General features: G+C 42.9%; 1 protein-coding gene across 2 annotated transcripts in view; it reads left to right on the plus strand.

Moving 5' to 3' along the window:
* Slc25a13 (solute carrier family 25 member 13) overlaps positions 1 to 22361 on the plus strand; it is a 189322-nt gene that overhangs the window by 156968 nt on the left and 9993 nt on the right. For both annotated transcript variants that reach the window (XM_057769944.1, XM_057769954.1), the window contains 2 exons: positions 1313 to 1453; positions 20067 to 20205. In XM_057769944.1, coding sequence (XP_057625927.1) covers positions 1313 to 1453; positions 20067 to 20205 — 280 coding nt within the window. The remainder of the gene's footprint in view (positions 1 to 1312; positions 1454 to 20066; positions 20206 to 22361) is intronic.

The following is a 22361-nucleotide window of genomic DNA, read 5'->3' on the forward strand; positions in this document are numbered from 1 at the left end:
TATGCTATGACCCTTTCCACTCAGCAGGCACATTCAACTTTAACACAGTTCTTGTTTCTCATCTCTCATTATAAATAATACTTCCAAGACCACCATTATAGTTTAATGCATTGATTCCATTGGATACAGACAGACAATTTGAGACGGTGCATGCACTGAGTCCTGAGAATAAAAATCTTCCAGGAGGCACTTTTGTTTGATGTCAACCCCAATTTATCTGTTTCTGTGACGGCATCTTGTAAGCTGTGTTAGCCTCATATCTGCGGTCTGGTGTCGGTGACATCATCGCATGATAAATATTTAAAATTGTGTTGCATCATGATTAATTTAGTTGGATGATATAAAACTTGTTGTATTTGTGATTAAGAAATAACAAGTTAAAGAATATTAAGAAACTCATCGTTTCTTGTAACTTATATGGATTTAGCCTCAACATGAGGATTTTTCTGTATTGCACACTTTAAATATTTCATTGGTGATCTCAGGAGTGTGGTATCCAACCATCACTGGAGCATATGAACATACAGTATGCAGAGTTTAACTCATGTTTTTACCATTTTGACATATCATTTAGTTTATGTAAGTAGAGTGATTCTACACACAGGCAATACATAAATAAAATGGTGAGAGTAATTCCATCAAGTGGTATTTGAGGATCCTGCTGTTATTTGATTATTTTCCCTTTAGTTGCCTTTCTGTCTTTGACTTAGGTGTTGTAGTGGTAGTCATCCTACTGAAATCAGTTTTGTTTTCTGGTGCTGGGGATCAAACAAGGAGTCTTGTGCCTAAGGCCTTGTTCCTGACACTGGAGATTCCTTGTCATTTCAGTGTGAGTGGGGTCAACGGTAGCCTTCCTCTGGTCTTTGTCGCCTCTTCTCCTCCTCCACACCGAGGAGGCAGGACCTCTGTACTTGAAGTATTCTGGCCACACCTGGATTTTGATTCACACTTATATTATTTCCTCGCTGCATTTTTTTATTTCTTTTTTAAATTTAATTGCACGTGTGTGAGTGCACGCTCGCATGTGGGCATGGATAAGTGGAGGCCACAGAACACCTTGACTGGGGGCAATTCTTCTTCTCCTATGTAGGTCCCAGGAATTGAAGTCGAGTTCTCGGGCGTGATGGAAGCACCTTCACCCACTTAGCCATCTTGCTGATCCACCATCCGTTTTAATTGTTGGATAGGACCTGAAATGATTGTCCTGTGAGGACAGAATGTCCTAAACTTCATTCAAAGATGTCGTTCTTCCTTTCCTGCCCCATTAGCATGCCTCAGCTTTGACCTTAAACTGCTCTTTTTTTCCCTCTAGGCAGGAGGCTCCCAGGTAATCTTCACCAATCCTTTAGAAATTGTCAAGATCCGCTTGCAAGTGGCTGGAGAGATCACCACTGGCCCCAGAGTCAGTGCTCTGTCTGTGGTGCGCGATCTGGGCTTCTTCGGCATCTACAAGGTAACTAACTTCTTTTCCTCGTTTGCTTAATTACTGTTACTTCAAGGACATAACTGTACTTCTGGAGCAAGTTCATTTCTCTACAGGGCACTGTCGTGCCATCTAAGAGGCATTCCTTCCTGACATCTGCCAACAGCTGTCCTTAGAGAGACAGAGATTCAGGGTGACCGTATCGGGAGTGGTGCCTGGCAGAGTGGTTCTGCAGAGCTTTCCAGGAGCACTGGCCTCAGCCTGCAATGGCCAGAGGTCAACACTGGGTGTCTTCTATATCGCCTTTCACTTTTTGAGACAGTTGTTTTTCACTGAACCTGAAGCTCCCTGATTGGCTAGACTGGCTTGCAGTCAGCCCCAGTGCCTCCTGTTTCCACCTCCCCAACACTGGGATTTCAGGCACGTGGCCACACCTAGCTTTCCGTCTGAGCTTGGCAACCCATACTGAAGCCCTTATCTTTGAATGAAAAGCACTTTACCAGCTGACCCATCTCCCTAGCCTCAAAACCAAATTCTTTTTTTTTTTTTTGTTTTGTTTTTTGAGACAGGGTTTCTCAGTAGCTTTGGAGCCTGTCCTGGAACTAGCTCTTGTAGACCAGGCTGGCCTCGAACTCCCAGAGATCCGCCTGCCTCTGCCTCCCAGTGCTGGGATCAAAGGCGTGCGCCACCACCAACCGGCTCAAAACCAAATTCTTAGGTCAAAAATTTGCTTTTGGATCCTACATAAATTCTGGTACTATGTGAGTTTTCTATATTGGTACCGCATCTTACTTATTATAAATCTCACTCCAGGATGACAGGTGAGTTTTTAGTGGCGGTTTGAGAAGTTTTCCTACCCTTCTACCCCTAAGGTTGTGTTGGAATATCCAGGTGTGATGATGCACAGCATACCCTTAGTCCCAGAGCTGGGGAGGCTGTGATTTCAAGGCCAGCCTGGTCTAAATACAGAGGTACACAGTGAGACCCTGTCTGACCAAAAAAAAAAAAAAAAAAAAAAAAAAAAAAAAAAAAAAAAAGCCATGTTGTAATAAACTGAAGTCATCTGCATCTGTGCCCAGCACTAAACCTTATCAAATAAAAGTACTCATTGTTCTCCAGTAAGATTTTATAAAGAATGTGTTGCTGATTCCAATAAATAAATCTTTGGGAATACAGTGTAAAATCCAAGTCAGCCCAAAGCAGCTTAATTTATAGTAATAGCAGAAATATGTAATTAATAAATTTTATGCAGATCAAGAGATGTTTTATTCCAATTAGTTGTGAAGCTTAAAGCCATGCCCCATCAGACCTTGTCCTGCCCTTAGACATCTGCGTAGGTTGGTTTCCAGAATGTATCGTCTTCATTTTCTCTCCATGCTGTGCAAGTGAACCTCTTTTGATCTTGGCTTTTCATGGCCCTGGAAATGCACCCCATAAACACTAACACCGAGACACTGTTCTCTCCCCCTCCCCTGTCATTCCAAGTGTGGGTATCACAAGTCCTGGCCAGGCTGGCCACTTTGGGCACTCTGTGTGGTGTGTTTTCTTTTTTGTTTCTGGGTTCTTCAGGTGACCTCAGTGAAAATTCAGGCTCCCCCCCCCCCCCACCGCCACCCGCATTCCTCCGGGCTGTGTGACCTCATGATCTGAGCCTTCCTAGGATTCGATCATGCATGACTTTCTCTATTGGGATTAATCTTAGTGAGGGAACTAGGTTTATGTGATGGGTTGGAATAAATATGTGGATGTAGGCTATTTTGGTTTTGGTTTTACATTTGTGGTATGTGTGCATGTGTATGAGATCAGAGTCATCTCTTTCCACCTTTTCCTAGGCTCACGTTGCTAGGTTTTGGCAAGTAGCATTACCTACAGAGCCATCTCTAAGGCCCTTGAAAAGTTGGCTAATTTTTTTCCAATAGCAGGTAAGACACTATAATTGGACAGTGAACACTGTCGATGGCTATTTTGTTTGCACACATATTTCTAGCCGTAAGAAGTAAACAGTGCTGACGTGAGTCATGGCATAGATGAACTTGGAGAAAAAAACACTTTCTGTTCTAACATTTTAGGTCCTTGAACGTCCGTGACATGATGTAGTGGCTTGTCACTATGACAGAATGCCAGGCAGTTTTTCAACAGGCTGTCTAGTAAAAGGCACTTGGTACTGTGGCAATGACTGTTATCGAAATATCTCTGTCGACGAAATGGTAGGGACTTGTTTGCTGATACAAGAGCAAGCTGTCTGACTCGCTGCAGAAGACACCAGGCTGGGGCTTTTTTTTTTGCTTTTTTTTTTTTTTTTTTTTTTTTTTTGTCTTCACGTTATGTCACAGTCTTAATCCCCTCTAAGGCTCCTGGGAAGTCCCTGGCACCCCGGTTTTGTAGCTGGGTGAGCAGCGGCTGCCAGCCGTGGTGTCTGAGCTGAGACTGAAGCCTAGACATTGCTCGTGCTTTTGTGCTAACGTTGCCTTTCTGAAGTGAGCAAGATCGCTCACGTCTGAGCGAGAGCCCTCTCCCACAGAACGTTAGTTAATTACTGGCCTAGCAGTTTAATCTAGTTTAGAAGCGGTCCACACACTTGGCACTGCCTTTCAAATGCTGTTCAGAACCATTCCACACACTTGGCACTGCCTTTCAAATGCTGTTTTGGTGAATTGGTAATTACCACGTGAAGGTACTGGTGTTTTTGAGCTGGAAATTTGGTTTCATTGTGTGAAAGTGTCCTGCAGGCACCCTCATCAGTCCAGTTCCCAGACACCTAAGGGCTGGTTAGCCAGCAGCCGGAACCTCTCCTGTGTGCACTGCTCCTGTCACCACCCAAGACAGAGTCAATTCTCTTATTCCAGTTTTGCTCTGTGAACCCGGGCGCCAGTTCTTTCTGTCATACCTTTCCATGGGATCAGTGTTAAGAACCACTCCGCTAGCGAGCATCACAACTGTGGCTTTTCTGTGATGTTCCGGGTGATTTTATTTCAGGGTGTAGAGTGCTCTACTCAGAAGGTGCTTTTCTGTAGTTTTAGTTGGTTAGAAAAGAAATGCAAATGACTGGAGCAACCCAATACTTTAAGGCTGTTAGTTCTCCCTTCAGGTAAATCTTTACAGTTCTCCCCTGTCCTTTTTATTGGGACAGATGCTCTTCCTTCTTGTCCCAGGTTCCCCTTTGTTTGCTGCTGTTGTACAATGCTGGAAGCAGTCACGGTGAGTGATTGGTTCTGTCTGTGTGTGTTTAGGACTGCTGAGCTCAGCTTCAACTAGGCTGCTCTAACCCAGTTCTCTGGTTGTTGTTTTGTGTTTTGGTTTTGGTTTTGTTTTTTTCTCCCTCAATGAATTGACTTGCAAAATACCTTAGAATTCTGTGACCTTCCAGTACAGGAAAATTAGAATACTTGCCTTAAAAATACATTTGCAACAGAGAGAGAGAGAGAGAGAGAGAGAGAGAGAGAGAGAGAATACAGTAAACATTTTACATTCCTGAAGGTAGAAATAGTTTAGTGAAGATGTTGTGAACTGTGTAAACAGAAACCCCCTCTGAACTGATAACATTTAGAGATTTAGTTAAACATACATGATTGAAATAAAGGGAGAGCGAGTAATTGTCTTTGAAAGACTATTTAATCAGTTAAAAAAAATCTCCTGCACTGCTTTTCTTTAGAGCACGAGAAGGCAAGGCTTGGGCTCGCAGCTCCGTGGAGTGCCCCCCTGACTCCCATAAGGCTTTGGTCCATCCCAGGCGATGCACACACAGAACCATGTCCTTGTGTATGTATGTGGACTAGTTCTCTTATCCTGTTTTATGGTCTAAGTTCCTGTAGCATAAAATAAGCCGTCCATCATAGGAAAGAGGGCTGTGTGAATCGAACTTTTCCATTGGTGCTGTCAGTTTATAAGGCTTATTATTTAGCATTGAATGGCAGCCCAGCTAATAGAGGTCAGAAACATCCTCACTTGAAAGCACCAGTACAATTTGTCTCCCTCGTGACAAAATCTGGCCACCAAAGCAATGAGGATGAGAGCCATCATGTATTGACAGAGAGTTTTCTAGTCTGTAGTCCCAAGTGTTAGCTTACCAGGGCAAGGTCGCTTAGAAAACAGGCTCCGTCAGCTCTGTTCCTACCCAAAGCATTTGCTTTATTACACTGTAGATGACATTATTCAGATAGATTCTTTTCATCTGTATACATGCTCGTGCATTTTGTGCAAGCAGATTGCTGGAACTATTGTCAGTGTGCTCTGAAGGCAAGCGTCGCATCAGAACACTTCAAAGGCTCAAATCACCCAGGATATATGAATAAAACTCAATTTCTCCATAACCCAAACTGTCCCAGAACATCATTGATTCTAAATTCAGTGTCACTAAACACAGTGCATGTGCAGTCTCCTCTGTTGTCCTAATAACCATGTGCAATGTTTTTAAGATGCATGTACATGCATGTATAAATGCGTACACACATGCGCGCACACACACGTGTGTGTTGCAGAGACAGTAGTTTTAATCTAGCTTCCTATTATTATTAAGGATTGTTTCTTTCCAACTGTAGATATGTTGGAAATACATAATAACATATTCGAGAGATTAGTGAAACGAAGCAGCATTTAATATACAGTCTACTGAATGGGATACAGCTTAGAGAATGGCTGACACGTTGGTTTGATGTTTTAAAGTCTTCCAATTTTGAGAAATCCCTGTTCTCCTCTTGGAACTAATGAAACTGTTCCTCTTTCTAATCATATAGTCATACAGCACATTGCCTGTGGCTTTCCGATGCTCAAAGTTCTCAGACAGCTGGTACCAGCCTCCAGCCGGGGGAGAGAGGCCTCGTGCCTCCTGCCTACCTGTAATTTTGATGAACTCTAAGCACATCTCATTGAAAGTGAACTGTAACAATCTCTCCCTTCCAGGGCTACTAGAAGTTAGGCCATGGAGACTATTCCAGTGTGTGCTGTATTTATAAAGCACAGGTTCCTAGCAGTGAAATTGTAAGTCAACATGTATTACATTTTAGTGTTAGTGGACTTAATCATATTGCATCCATTTATCAATTTCAATCCTGTTAATATAAAAGCATGAATAGAAATAATGCCCCCTTTGCCTCCTTTTAAGGTATCTCTTTGTATGTACCTTTGTCCCACACGAAGAAAGCAATTGTGTGGGTATTTCTTTGGGAACACATCAGTTGAAAACTTCCTGACACCAAAGGAGCATGATATTGTCACTTTGTATCTACCCTAGTGGTCGCTCCCACCCTCCCAGCCCTGCTTGTATCTTTTAATTGAGGACTTTCTCTGACTCTTCACTTTTTCTAAACACGGCCACTGGAATAATGTAAAAAGATTAATTTACTATCTGAGTATTTATGTGTTACTGTTTGTAGAAGCTTTGTTTATAATTGCCCAAACCTAGAAGCAATGAAGCTGTCCCTTGGTAGATAAATGAGTGGATGAACATGCTGTGAAATATTGAACAATGGAAAAACTGCTAAAAAGAAATGAGGTAGGGGCTGGAGAGATGCCTCAGCAGGTAACAGCGCTGGCTGCTCTTCCAGAGGACCCTGTTTCAATCCCGGCACCCATATGATGACTCACAGCTCTCTGTAACTCTGCTTCCAGGGAAATGGACACCCTTTCCCACCTCCACCGACTCCAGACACACATGTAGTACACAGACATTCGGGAACACAAAACATTAATATACATAAAATTAAAATTGAAAAACATGGAAATGAACTTTGAAACCATGGAGAGACATGGGGGAAGGTAAATGCGTGTTACCAAGTGGGTGACGCAACTCTGAACAGCTACAGGACATCTGAAAAGTAAATGTGGAGACATCAGTGCGCGCACTTGCGCAGAGTTGTGGCCATTTAGAAGATGGCTGTGAAAAGCCGAGTTACTGTACACAACTAAGAAAAGTCAGCTTTCTAAGCACGGGATGAAACCAGACTCTCTGAACATGGCGGACAATGAGGGCTGATGAGAGGCCAAAGACAATGGCACTGGGTTTTGATCCTACTGCCTGTACTGGCTTTGTGGGAGCCTAGCCTGTTTGGATGCTCATTTTCCTAGACCTGGATGGAGGGGGGAGGACCTTTGACTTCCTACAGGGCAGGGAACCCTGACTGCTCTTTGGACTGGAGAGAGAGGGGGAGAGAAGTGGGGGGAGGGGGAGAAATGGGAGGTGGGGAGGAGGCAGAAATTTTTTCAATTAAAAAAAAAAAGAAAAAAAGAAAAGTCAGCTTTCTAGAAAACCAGTACATCGGATGGGGCTGAAGGCTCTTCCCCTCAGATCGAAGCTTCAGCGGGGCTTTCTTAGAAAAGCGACCACCCCACTGTGGTCACCTTTCCATTGCAGTTTGCTAAGAATCTAGTGCCCAGCTGGTATGTTTTCTGTGCCTGTATCTTCTTTCTTGGCAGTGTCTTTGATAATGGACTTATCTTGTTCACTGCCGTTTTGTAACCTTTCGGTGCATGAGTAGACACCAGATAATTGGTTGTTGAGCAACTAAGTGAGAACTGGAAGCCAAATATTTCCCCCTGTTATAAACAAGGGCATTAGAGTAAAGAAAGCAACTGAACTGTTGCATAGTGACACCTCAACCCCCACCCCCAAAAGAGAATGCAATACTGGGAAAGTTGAGTGTAAATGGAGCAGGCACCTTCCTGCCAGTGCGCTCACTCTCGGTGCTGGGGAAGAACTGGAAAAGGCTGTTTGCAAAGGATGGTACTGTCTCAGGCAGTGGTCATCCAGCTTCACAGATCTCTAGAATGCAGTTTGTGTGCAGTTAAAAAGAGCTGTCAGGGGAGTACAGAGCTGAGAGGGAAGTAGATCTCACAGCAAACAGGCCGGGAGCTTCCGAAGGATACGACATGGAATGGTGTCACATTGCTAACCCGGTGGAAGGCCTGTTAACGTGCTGGTACGGTTTGAGGAAAGGTCATGTGGTTTGGCCTACAGGCTACTGTGATAGAGAGTCATACTGAAGGCGGGGAGGACGCAGCGGGGATTCGGGAACACTGACCTGACTGGGGCAGAAGCAGCTGGAATAGAAATGAGGGTACCTTTGAAGGAAGCTTCAGTAGTGCAAAGTCCTGGAAAGTAACAAAAGGGAGAAAGTAAGTGTAGATTTTGTGGTGATAATGGGGTCTTTAGATTTTAGAATTCGAGAGGCTTCGAGAAACTTTTAAAAGATCCCTCTGCTCTTCTCCCTGTTGTTGAGGAATACAGGACAGAAATGTAAGGATGCTTAGCTGGGTGACCAGGCACACAGGGGCAGAGCAAAGATAGCCTCTCCTGATCCCTGTCCAGTTTTCCTCCTCTTGAAGGTTCTAGAAGGCAGAGGGATGGGCACTGAAGATGCTGTGTGAGGGTCATCTGTGGGCACAAAACCACAAGAGTACTGATATCTTCCAGCCACAGAAGCTGATGATGGCATGCAGAGACCACCCTCACTGAGGTGGCAGGAGTTACAGGTCGGGGACAGAGCAGATGCAGCTCTCAAATGGAGGCTGTAATGAACAGCATTGTAGAGAAATGAGAGAGGAGGAGGAATGGCAAAAGAGGAAAAAAAGGAGCTGAAGATGAAAGTCAATGGTTCTCTTTAAGAAGCCAGTTTTCTAGGAAGTCATGGTGCACGCCTTTAATCCCATCACTCAGGAGGCAGAGGAGGAGGCAGGTGGGTCTCTGAATTTGAGGCCAGCCTAGTCTACAAAGCAAGTTTCAGGACAGCCAGGGATCTAATGCAGATAAACCCTATCTCAAAAAAAAAAAAGCCAGTGTAAATGGAATCATAGAAGTAGAAACGTTTATGAGGAAATACAAGTATATAAGCTACTCAGTCTAGGAGTTTTACTGAGAAAGAAAAACTGGGGAAAAAATGGTCAAGGGATAATGAGGGGCATTAGTGATCGCTATTTGTTTTGGTTGTGTTTGTGTTTTGCAATGCTTGGGGATCACTGTGGGGCTTAGTGCATACTAAGCACATGCTGTACTACTCAGCTCCCCTCCCAGCCTGTTTGCTTTTCTTTTATTGGTAGAACTTGTGCATCCGTAGCCAGAAGAGAACGTCAACAAGGGCACGATTTTTACACAGCTGAAGGTGGGAAGGTCAGATATGGCCAGCATGTTCAGGATGTAGAGAGATGGGGTCCAGGGCTAGAACAGTTCACTCTAGCTCCCGTTTATGGAGGGCTTTCTCTCCCAGGCCCATGCTGATAGCTGTGTTTGCTTATATAAGTTTATCCTCACTGCGGCCCACCAGACAGACTTCTGAGGAAACGAAGGCTTGGTGGGTTTAGGTGATTTGTTCAATGTCATATATCTTATAAATTAAGTGATGAGTCTGGGCTTCAAACTCAGCCACAGCCCTCTTAGAAAGTCAACATATCTATTAAGGTTTGTTGAGGCAGGTAGGAAAGAAGACATGCATAGTACCTTGAATGTCCATGGAAATAGTCATCCTGTGTGCATATAAAGCACATTGGATGGAGCTTAGCACACACTACATGTGATGCACTAGTCATTAATTGTAATTTCAGTTGCAGGATGTCAACTAAAAGATTATGACAGAATCCTTTCCATCTTCTTTCCATTTTTCCCTAGCCCTGGAAATTTCGGTGATTCTGCAGTAAACTATTCCCCCCACCCCCACCCTTCACCATCACTCAGACTGAGCATGCTACCTTGGCCATTTAGTTTCTCATTTGTTGTTTCTTTGAGGGGGTGAAGGTTCCTATTGCCTGGGCTAGCTTTAAATTCTGTGTGTAGCCAGGTAGGATGACCTTGAGCCCTTATCCCTGCAGCACCCACCTCAGCACCAAGATCACAGGTAGGTTCAGCCATGTCAGCTTGCTTGAAACACTGGAAGAGCAAATGAAATGGAGATGACTTTTGAAAAAATGATTTGTGTACAACAATTCAAGTGGAATTCAGTGTTGGGGGAATGTGATGCTTAAAAAACAAAAGATTTTTGGACCATTGTCTTAATTATTGTTCTGTTGCTGAGGAGACACACTGTGACCAAGGCAACTCTTTTAAAAGAAAGCATTTAATTGGGTGCTTGCTTGCAGTGTTAGAGGGTTAGTCCATGATCATCATGGTGGGAAGTAGGCAGGCATGATGCTGGAGCAGTAACCAGGAGCTTCACATTCTGATCTATTGGCAGTGGTTGGATAGGAAAGGAAGGGAGACAGACAGACAGAGAGAGAGACAATGCCTGGTATGGTCTTTTGAAACCTCAAAGCCCACTCCCAGTGACACCTCTTGCAACAAGGCCACTCTTTCTAATCCTTCTCAAACAGTTCCACTAACCACACAGCTGTCCTTCTGTTTAGTCACCAAGTATTGCGTTCAAATACTTCATTAACTGAAGTTGCAAAGATATATATGGTATCATTGCCTTCAGTGTGGCCAGTGTTGAGGCCATGGAGGAATTTAAACTTGTCATTGTAGTCCCATCAACTTCTTTCAAGTATTTTAATAGTCCACACAGACAATTTAAATACAAAAAGGGCTGTAACAATAAGATGGTACTTTATTTTCACCTAGGCTTCTGTGAACTTGTCTTTCCAGAGGCACGCATTTTTACCAAGTCTGTATTTTGTTTTGTTGTTTTAATTTTTCAGTTTGTTCTCTTTGTAAAGAACTTACAGGACCTAAACTGTTGGGCTATGTTTAATGTGCATGTTGCGAAGTGCGGAGACTGTTGTAAACCCCTGTTCTTAGGCTACTCTGAAAACCCTTTTTCCAGAAGTGATGGATATGTTCCTCATTCTACTAAGCCAGCCTTTCATTTTCTAGTTTATAGTTATGACTGAGGTATGTACTTAAAGGACAGCCTGCTTAACAAATGTTAATTAATAAAGCATTAAAGAGCTAGGTCTTTGGCAGCCAGAGGCCTGTGGGGAATGATCAGTTTAGGGAAGTTGTATACATGTCTTTAGAGGACCCCATGCTGCGTATTATACTAGGTTTATGGTAATTGCTATATTTACTCTAATTATTAAATTTACATGTAATGTGCATATAAAATTCATATTTTATAGATAGGGAAGTTGACATAGAGAAAGTCCTCTTATTGCAAGGCCCGTAATCTGTTGTAGGAAGCTGCTTGTTTGTCCCAGCCACCTAGAACTGAAATAATCGCACAGAAACTGTATTATTTAAATCACTGCTTAGCCCATTAGCTCTAGTTTTTTATTTGTTAACTCTTACATTTTAATTTAACCCATCTCCATTAATCTGTGTATCACCATAAGGTCATGGTCTACCAGCAAAGTTTCAGCACATCTGTCTCCTGCTGTGGCTCCATGTCTTCTCTCTCCGCCCTTCTTCCTCCCAGCATTCAGTTTAGTTTTCCCTACCTAGCTAAGTTCTGCCCTGCTATAAGGTCCAAAGCAGTTTCTTTATTCATTAATGGTAATCACAGCACAGAAAGGGGACTCCCACATCAGTGCTCTGCCTCCTACAGTGTGCTGGATTTGGCATGGAGTGACCATGACTTAGAATCAGATCCATATTTAAGATGACACATTTGAATATTTGTTTCTTTGGAAGCCATCCACTTCTCACCATTCTGAGAAGCCATCTTCTCTACAGTGAGTGAGCGTTCTTCAGACTGTGTGTCTGCAAAGAGAGTTCTGGCTTAGCTGGGGTCAGCCGTAACCTGAGTGTATTGTAAGAGCCAGGAGAAATGAGAGGCTAGTCGTGAAGCACTGCCTTTGTGATTTGGTGTTCTGAAGGAAACCTGATGGGCTTAAGAAGCAACCAACATGAACAGTTTCTACAGTCAAGTCTCTATAGGGTTTCCAGCCATCCACAGAGCATCCAAGTCAAAACCACTACAAATGTTAAGTGACACACTTTGAAAATGCCTCTCTGTGAGTTAGTGAGGGAGGAGTACAAGTTAGGCGACCCCAGCAGAAAGTACCTTGGCGATGCCTGCAGTGCCGAGAATGGGAGGGCATGACTTGGCTTACAAGGAGGCCGTCAGAATTTCAGGGGACATTCAGGGGTCAGCCCTCCATGTGTAGAGCCAGTCCTCTTGGCACGTGCCTTCCTTCTGCTAGAGCACCACTCCTGACCCCATTCCTGGTGTGAAAGGACCTTCCCCATAGAACTGCAATCTCGGAAAGCTATACTTGGCGGATGCCAAAATATCATGCATCTCCCTCATTAGGTTGTAAGAGACTTGGCCTTGCTTGTCAAGAGAAGAGAGGAAGGGGCGAAGAGTTCCTCTTGTAACGGTGATCTGAACTGAGTGTACATGCCAAGTTTATATTTCTTTGGGGGAGTACCCCTGTGTGATTGACAGAATAAAACACTCGTCTTAAGAGGAGCTCACTTTAAACCCGAACCTCAAAGGACTTTTCAGGTACTGTACCAAGGAAAATAAAAGATCTCAAGTCACATAAACATTAAGCGATTAAAAGAATAGCAAATAGTCTAAACATACAGAAATGTAAAGATTTTAAGCTAAAATATAAATTGAAGGTTTATTTAAAAAAAACTATTAAGTAAAATTACGATGGTGAGAATTTTAAACTGAACAAGTGGCCTTACAAGTTGGACACAGCTGAATAAAGAATTAGAAAACTGTAAGGTAGGATTATTCAGAAAACGTTTCTGAGGGAATTTGAGATGGCTTACTAAGTATAAAAGACAGAAGGAAAGGAGAGATGATGGTTGAAGATGCCCTAGGACTAATGAAGAAAAACAGACTGGAAGAGCAGAATGAATCCAAATAACCAATCTTAGTGTGGCTCATTCCGAGTGGGGAGCCACACAGCTGCAGAGAAGGTCCTGGATACCAGAAAAGATGACATCCCCAGATTCAAAGTCATCTACATGGTGTCTTCATGTAGGGAGGGGAAACTAAACTTTATTTTGCAAAACTATATTTTAAGAGCAAGGGTAGACTAAAACCTTTCTTTTATCATTTTTATTTTTGAAGATTCACAAAACTCAAGAAGCATGTCAAGTTAGGCATTAAGAAAGGAATTATGAGCCAGGCATAGTAGCACATGCAGGGGGCAGAGGCAGATGGGTCTCTGCATTTGAGGGTAGCCTGGTCTACATAGTTAAACAGGACTACATGGTGAAGAGAAGAACTTATAGGGCTGTGGATGTAGCTCAGCAGCAGGGTCCTTTCCTAGAATGCATGAGCCATAAATGCAAATCCAGCTCCATTTAGAAATAGACAGTAATACATAATATGGAAGGAAAATTGATACTAGGTAAACATGCAGAAGAAATGGAAGGACAAGCAGGTGCTTAGTAGCATTGTCTTGATTTTTATATATGTGGAAATAATGGTAGCTATTGGTGCTTAATATTTTTAAGCTGTAATTAATATTCCAGAAACAAAATGAGAATTGCTTTTAATTTAAGTAATCAGAAGGATGTGTGCTGGACAGGAGGGAGATAAATACATAAACTGTATTAAACAGAGGAAGCAGACTAGAAATAGGCTTGGCAGGCATGGTGCAGCTAGGAGGATGGGGACGAAGAGGAGACAAAAATGTCACGAGAAGCACCTTTCCACAGGTTAGTGCTGTGATGGTGATGTGGGACTAAAATCACACACACACACACTTCTATATCAGCCAGGGCTTCTGGTCCGCCTGAGTGACAACAAAGCAGTTTACAGTCGCAGAACAACTGAGCCAGTAAGGGGTATTTCCTCTCCATCAAGAGACCCCGAGCTAAGATAATTTTTTAGAATTATGCTGGAATTAAGAAGAAAATAATGCCATCAGTGTCTCTTGATTAGAACCAAATGGGAGGCACTTATATTTTATATTCAAATTGTAGTCATTGGCTGTTCTCTGACAGTCGGTGGCTAGTTTATTTGAATTTAGCAGTAGTGCCATCCCCTTAGCTGGTCTGGACACTGCCGAGGTGATTAGCAAGGTCCTGTTCAAGTTGCGAATAATTAACATTATCTCATCGCATAGGAAAGTTGGGATGGCGGTCTTGAGCAGAACCAGTGTTTTCCCTTCCTTGTGTGTGTCTCTTGCTACTATTTCCCTGGCAGCAGTTCTCCTTCTACTTGAAGTATATTGCATAGCTTCCTTTTTTCTTTTTTCGGGCAGAGGGGTGGTGAAACTGGGTATTGAGCCTAGGACAGAAAACCTGCTGCTGCCAAGCTGGGCATGGAAGGGTTAAGCCAAGGGTTGAGGGGAAGCCCAGAGGAATGCTGAGGGATCAAGACATGACACGCTGCCCATTGTTTGCAGCTCCAGATCAAAATATACAATTATGCATGCCAAATAAATTCTAAACCTGTAAGGTCGGAAAAGAGGGGTGGTTCTGATGACAGGTGCCAGGAGCATTAAATAACCTCCTCAGACAAGGTGCACCACTGTTGTCTTGAATACTGTGGGGGTCCCCAGTCTGGCATTCTCCCCCATGCTAGACAATGTGCATTCACTGCTGGAGTCTCCATTAAGCCCCAGTTCCCCAGACCTGCTGGCTCCTGGTGCAAGCCTGCCCGACACAGAGGTGCCTTTGTGAGTGTAATTACCTTTCTCTGTATTAGGAATAGTCTGTTTAGAGCTGTGTTTGCAGGTACTGCTAGAATAAGAAGGAATTAGCATGCAAAAAGACCTGCCCTGCCTCTGACATCTTTATCAGTACTATCGCTCAGCACTGGTCTCCTCAGCTAAAACAGGACTGGCTTCCATGCCTAATGTTGGCTTGGTGGGGCTGGTGGGATCCAAGAGGGTGAAGAACTTTTGTGTGTGTGTGTGTGTGTGTGTGTGTGTGTGTGCGTGTGTGTGTGTGTAAGAAACAGATGGAGGGTGGGTCTTGTGTGTTGTATCTTGACAGTCTTGTACCCAGCGGAACAGCCAGAGTAAACTTGAATGGATGATTCCAGCAACTTAAGAATTGATTAAAGTTCCCCTGGGCTTCCAACTGTGTCCACATCAAAAAGGCAGGAGAAATAAATAAGATGATTCTTTTGCTGTGAAAATACTATGTTTATGGACAGCATCCTCAAGACCACTAACTGACCTTGTCACTTGTAGGTTGTGAACTTAGGGTGAGCCCACCTTGAAGATGCTTGCCTTATCTTTAAGGAGGAATGGTGAAGAAGACGTTAGGGAGTCCAGAATTGGAGCGTAGGCAGCTCAAGATTATTTGCCTATTAGGTTGCCTGGAAATGCTTTTTATCATTCCCATCTGTTCATCAACGAGCCTTTCATTTTAAAAAGAAAAAAATTAATAATTTCCCTTCTTTGGAGATAGGGGGTACTTTAGTGATTAGGTTAGAGGATTGTATTTTGTGTTTCGTGATTTTCCATATGTGATTTTACTATACCCAGAAAATTCAAGGCCAATCAGAGAACAAGGGCAAATCCACCCAGATAACTAGTGAAAGAGGAGCCAGGAACTCTGGGTGTTTTCATACGGGGGCTGAAAGATTAAAGATTTAAACAGTCAATCTACATAATTTATTAATTTTTTTTTTGATGGCCAACATCATGATTTCCACGTTGCTGACACAGGCTGCAGTGAGCACAGCCTGTCTCTTTGCTACCGAGGTGCTTGTTCAGCACGGCTTGATCATCTAGTATAGGTTTTACATGGAGGCAAGTAGAATTCAAGCCAGCAGGTTCAGACTCTTGTTGTGCTGGAAAATGGGTGTTCACAGAGTGAAGGATTTATCCAGGAATCTGGTGGAGAAACATTGTCCTCACCCTCGGAACCTAAAAGCCCTTTTGACATCCTGTCTACCTTTTCCATTGTGTGGGCTCAGCAGGTCAGGGGTTGCCTAAGGCAGGCCCAGCAAATTGGCAAGGAGAGGAGTCCAGGGAAACTGGATAAGCCTGACTTTTCCTGTAGGTTTTAAAGTTCCCTCTCCAGGAAGGCTGGATTCTGATGCCTTGGCTGCTGAGGAGAAGCTAAGGCACCTTCTGAATTATTTGCTGAAGGAGTCTCTTGCACAGGTATAAGTTTAGGGAACAGTAAAGGTGGCTGCCAGAGTAGAAACAAGGAAACACAACCCTTCTGGCCACACTTGTCCCTTTATTTTTGTGACGGTGGGTACTTCACTTTTCCCTGAAGCTCTACTAGCGTCTCTTCTTGTTGGTGTTCTACAGTGTAAAGTTGTCCCCAGTACTCAACTCTTGCCCCACAGTATTGGAGGATCCTCTAGGGGTGTTCTTGCTCTCTGAACAGGTAGAGAAACAGCGTTCCGGGTGTTCTTGCTCTCCGAATAGGTAGAGAAACAGCGTTCCGGGTGTTCTTGCTCTCCGAACAGGTAGAGAAACAGCGTTCCGGCCTTCACTTGCTGCATGACCTGACCATCCTGCCTGTGGAGCAGGGACGGTGGGAGTTCTTTCATGTCTTCTCAGATCATCAGCAACCTAAGACCTCTTACCCAGCCTAACATTGTTCTGCTTTCTCTGACCACACTGCCTGTTTCCAGAACGAGTCCAGCCTGCTCTGTATCTGCTGTGTTACAGGTACAAATCTGCTTCTGCCAGGCTTGTTCTTTTGTGGCTAAGCTTCATTTCCCGCTCTATTCATCTCTTCTGCCGAGTTCCATCTTCTCACAGGGATTGACTCATGCTTTCAAGAATCGAGGAAGGCAGTGTGAACTTTAGAGGTCCCAAGTTTGAGCCCCTCACCTTTTGTACATGATTTTTGATCACATTGAATCTACAAATTCAAACACGCCAATCTCCCCTTTTTTGGCTTTAGCACTCTGGTACAAAATGTCTGTTTTTTGAGCAACTTATCTGTCTCCAGTGAATAACGGATCTTTGTCTCAACAACTAAAATGATTGTTTTGCTTTTTAGAATAATTTTCAGAGAAGTGAGTTAGTGCCCTTGTTGAAAGCTAACAGCACATTCCAAACTCTCGGGGCGGGGGGTTTAGTTGTGCCCTTTCTTTCCACAGACAACACTGAAGCAAAAAAAAATCACTGTCATCAAGAACGTCCCTGGAAGCCACAGATTTTGTTAGGTGTTTCATAAATTAAATCAGGTAGTCATTCCTGATCCCTGTTTCCTTCCAGTATGAAGCAGGCAACACCTACGCTGAAATAGGCAGAATCGCAGTTAGGAAAATCTCAGAAGAGTATTGAGAAGATGTAGACAGTGTGGAGCCATATGGAATCCATGCCTGTCCAACTTCTACTTAAAAGATGCCCCTAGAAAGGATGGTGTTTGGCGGTGAAATGAATGAAGAGATGGTATTTAAAAGGTTGGTGTCCCAGCACAGCAATCATCAAAGAAGGTGAGGAGCGATAGGTGGACCATGACTGAGCAGATGAATGGAGCATTGATAGCTGTAGCTGAGAGAGGTTAGGGATATCAGTGAGAAGACACTGGAAAAGCAAAGCTTTGAAAGGGGTGAGGATAGAGGAACCTATCTTCAGGACATCCTGAGCCATATGAAGAAGCAAGTAGAATAAAAGTAGAAACCACACAATTAAAGACGGAGGGAGACACTAAATCATTCCAGGTCAAAACGAAGCGAAAGCCACACTGGGTTTAAGGAGGAGTGGAACAAGCCAGAGCAACTCCGGCGTGGCTTCAGCTCTGGGGTTGTTGCTTCTTTCTGTTGGCAGGGCTCTAAAATGTTTACAGTGTTTGCAAGGTGATCTCTGATGAGCAAACAGTGGACAGCAGATTAAATTTGTAGATTTCTAGACAAACATAATATTTTATAGTGGGATTTCTCTCAAAGAATTTAGTTTCCTTAAGAGAAACTATTGTTAGCAAAGAAATAATGGCAGCCCAGAGGTATGTCAACAAAATATAACTCTGGAGAGTCATATGACTAAACGTATAATATAAAGGACAATGCGTAGGAAGAATCCTACCTCCACAGTTAATTTAGGAATAGTGTGAGTTGCTTTTCCCTCACATGAAGGGAGGGAGCCGTATTTAACTGATCTTCACTGGAGCTACGTATTTGGTCTGCATCTTGTGGACAGCACACATGTGTGGACAACACACACGTGTGATCAGATAACCAGAACTCACAGGAAAACTTGAAGCAAGAATTAGAATGGAGGAGAAAGCGAGAAATGAGAAAGTGATATTAATTCTCTAAGCTTATTAAAGAACTAACCCTAAAGTAAGCACTGAGTGTTCATATAGCTGCTGATGCTGTCCTTTACTGCACACCTCCCAAAAGCAAAGTCTTAGCATCTGCATGTTAGACTTGTCTGCAGTTATACATAAGGTGCCATTGGAACATGACCCTCAGCTATGCAGTTGATAGATAAACATCCCGGGCACCATTTTACATGTGTGAAATAAGATTCAAGTGATGGATATTGTCGTACTTACTATCTATTAGTCACCTAACAGTTTGCATGAGCTGACACACAGTACCTGAGAGGGGCCAGCCCTTTTCCTAATACCTTCATGAAGAACGAGCTCATAAAGTCTCCGTGGGTCAGTCAAAAGAGGAATATCCAAATTCAGTCAAATCTGGACAGAATCCAGATTCTAAGCCTTTGTTCTGGTAGGAAGGTCGAGCTAAACTAGGATAAATTTAATAGGATTAAGTTTAAAGTTCCACTTGTATTACTTGTGTAAGACAACTAATTAAGTTTCAGTAGGCCTGGGTTAATAACAGTTTCCGTGAAAAAAGACTGAGGGTTTTATACCCCCAGGTCTCAGTCTGAGTCAGGAGTGAAATGTCTTTGTTACAGTGAATGACGGACGAGTGGCCTGAAGAACTTTGACCGACTGGAGCCAACCTCAGACATGAATCCTCAGCATCGCCTAACTAGACCTTGTGCATGTCAGTGGACGGGACTGGATCTGTTGAATCTGGATGAATTCATTATCTTCTTTTGGGAACCTCTCTAATTGGTAGAAATTTGGAGCCTTAGAAATCTGTGAACGAAACAGTATTGAAAGGGGATGGTTTCCTGCCCACTCAGTCTAAGAAACGGTGTGTGTGTGTTGTAATTAGCGTCGTAACGCTGGATTCTGGTTTTGGTATCATCAATGGTTGGGTACTCAGCGTGGCATGATTTTGGCATCAGAAATTATTTAGTGAAAACTTCACTTCTGAAGTTAATTGTCCTATACTGAGCCCTTGAATATGTCAAAATTATGGTAAATATTTTAGGGTAGGTATTTATCAATATTTCATAAACCCTAAGCAATGGATAAAAACCCTAGTACTCTCTGGAAAGATTTGTTTTTATGTATATGTCATGTTTTTTCTGGGAAAGACTCCAGCACTTTTATCAGATTCTCAAATGATACAAAAATTGGACATTTCCCTTTGCACCTCCACAGCTTGTCTTTCTCCTGATGTATAAACAGAGAGGCACCTTGACTGTTGCTTCCTCTCTTACTCTGAGACCAGCCAACAGATCTTCCACCCACAGAGACTTGAAGAGAGTCACAGGCAGAGTTCCAAAGTTGTTCTAATTGGAATCTTAGCCTTTCCCACATCCTCACATCCTAGGACTAATCTAGTCGTGTTTTGAGGAACAGGAATCAGACTTGTGGCTTTGAGAATGCAGGTTATTTTACTGTCCCCTTTCGATGCGTGAATACCGATTTGGTTTTCTCCGTGAATATTTTGTTCTTTGGTGAGTTCCAGAGAAGCCTGACTTCCTCAGTGGGATGTGTGTTTCATGTGGTGTTTCTTCCCCTTGCGAAACCTCACAGGGTGCCAAAGCGTGCTTTCTGCGGGACATTCCTTTCTCGGCCATCTACTTCCCCTGCTACGCCCACGTGAAGGCTTCCCTTGCGAATGAAGACGGGCAGGTCAGCCCAGGAAGCCTGCTCTTAGCTGGTGCTATAGCCGGTAAGTCTCATCCGTGCTGTGCTGTGCTGTGCTGTGCTTTCCCCCCACCCACCCCGAGCCTCCAGCCTCTGGCCCTAACCCCATCTGTCATACTAACAAAGACAGGGTTTTTGATTTTTTTTTTCCTGACAGTTTTTGACAGAGTCTTAATGACTTTTTTAAAATAGCTTTCAAGGGACAGAGAAGAAATTAATCTGTATTTTGTCACGTTAGATTATTAAGTGATCTTTAGCTTTAGAGTATTTACTAACGATTGGTTGATTTACTTGTTTGTTTTCTGTGGTATTGGTAGATTTTAATTCATGTTCCATATTATTTCCTAATTTCACTTAGTGGCCCATAAATGAAAATGGTTTGGCTTGAACTTTTTAAAACTTAAATCCTTGTGCCCTAAAGGTGTCTAAACAAATTATTGCATGTAAGCTTGTCCAGAGCTTCAGCAAAATGTGACCGCTCAGGACACAGTGAATGCGTGGCTGATCTGGAACTGAAAGTAGGAGTTCTGTATTCCAGATCTCCCTTCCCGAGTGTTGTAGTCTCCCGCTTTCATTATTACTGAAAACAACTAGCGTTCTCAGCTGCCCAGGACAGAACGGCTCTGGCTCACAGAGGTAGGACCTGTGGACAACTAAGTACCACTGATTGACGTGTGACCAAATAGGTTTCTTTTCCTCAGCTTTGCATAGGGGAGCATCATGGAGTCTTTGCATAGTGACTAGCATGTGTCATGTATTCAGTACCTATGAAGATGGAATCTAGATGAGACTCCCCCTAAATCACTCCACAAGTACCAAATATGAGATTAAGATGATGAGAGCTCAACTCAGGGTCAAAGACTCTCTCATAACCTTGTTTTCCTCAAACTATTAAAACATTTAACTCTTCTCTTGGGGAAAGCAGACACTGAGAACCAGGTTCACGTCTGGGTATGAATATACTAGGTAGTGCATGTTACCAGACCTGAATGTTTCCTTTCTTTCTTATTTTATTTTATTTTTGCTGATTATGAAAGTAATATAGCTCACTATAAAATATGTTGAAATGGCTGGGTGATGGTGGTGCATGCCTTTAATCCAGCACTCGGGCAGAAGCAGGTGCATCTCTGAGTTTGAGGCCAGCCTGGTCTACACAGTGAGTTCCAGGACAGCCAGGGGCATACACAAAAATTACTGGAAGAGAGTTGCTATTTAACTTATATTTTTATTGCAAATATTCATGTACTTTATGAAGATATATATGTAGACAGAAGTTGCAGTGCACAGACAAGTGAGGGAGTCAGTTTGCTCTTTCCGTTGTGTGGGTCTCAGGAACCAAACTTGGGCTGTCAGGCTTGGTGGCTTTACCACCGAGCCATCTCACCAGCCTTACTTAACACTTTTGCTTCCTCCTTAGATGGTTTAGATGGCCTCAGTCACACTGTGTCTTCAGCATGGTTGGTTGCTGTAGGGTGATAATTGGTGGCATGTGCTGTAGGGTCAGACTCCAAGGGTCAGATTCACTTCCCCACTTAGACCCTATGACCTACACAAGTCACTGATTCCCTCTTGATCCATTTTTCAAATTTGATGATAACTGTTTTAGCTTCACAAAAAAAAAAGTATTGTGAGGGTTAAGTGGAATAATAGACAAACATTTCAAGTAGTTGCCATCATGTTAGTATTCAGAAAAGTTCAACTATAGTGCTTTTATTTTGTGATTAAGCATAGTTTTAACAGCTGGATCTTATTATTATTTTTCATTATAATTTTTTGAGATTATAATTACATGATTTCCCTTTCTTTCTTCTCCCCACAGTCTCTCCTATATCCCCATTGTGACCATTCTTTTTCAAATTCATGGTGTCTTTTTCCATAATTGTTGTTTTGTGTGTGTTCTAAATACATAAATCCAATCTGTTTAATCTATATAATGTTACTTGTATGGATGTTTTTAGAGTTGACTATTTGGTATTGGAAAGCCAGTTGGTGTGCTTTTCCTGGGAGAAGACTATTTCTCCTGCTTTCAGCATTCCTTAGGTGCCTCTAATTGTTTGGGTTTTGTTTTGTTTTGTTTTAATTAAATAGGGTTGAGGTCTCAAGCTTTCCTCCTTCACATTAGTATGACTGTTGCCATCATCCTTCTTTATGTTTAGACGGTCAGGTTGGTAAGACATCTAG

The sequence above is a fragment of the Chionomys nivalis genome, chromosome 1 (assembly GCF_950005125.1).
Source record: "Chionomys nivalis chromosome 1, mChiNiv1.1, whole genome shotgun sequence".
Classification (NCBI taxonomy): Eukaryota; Metazoa; Chordata; class Mammalia; order Rodentia; family Cricetidae; genus Chionomys; species Chionomys nivalis.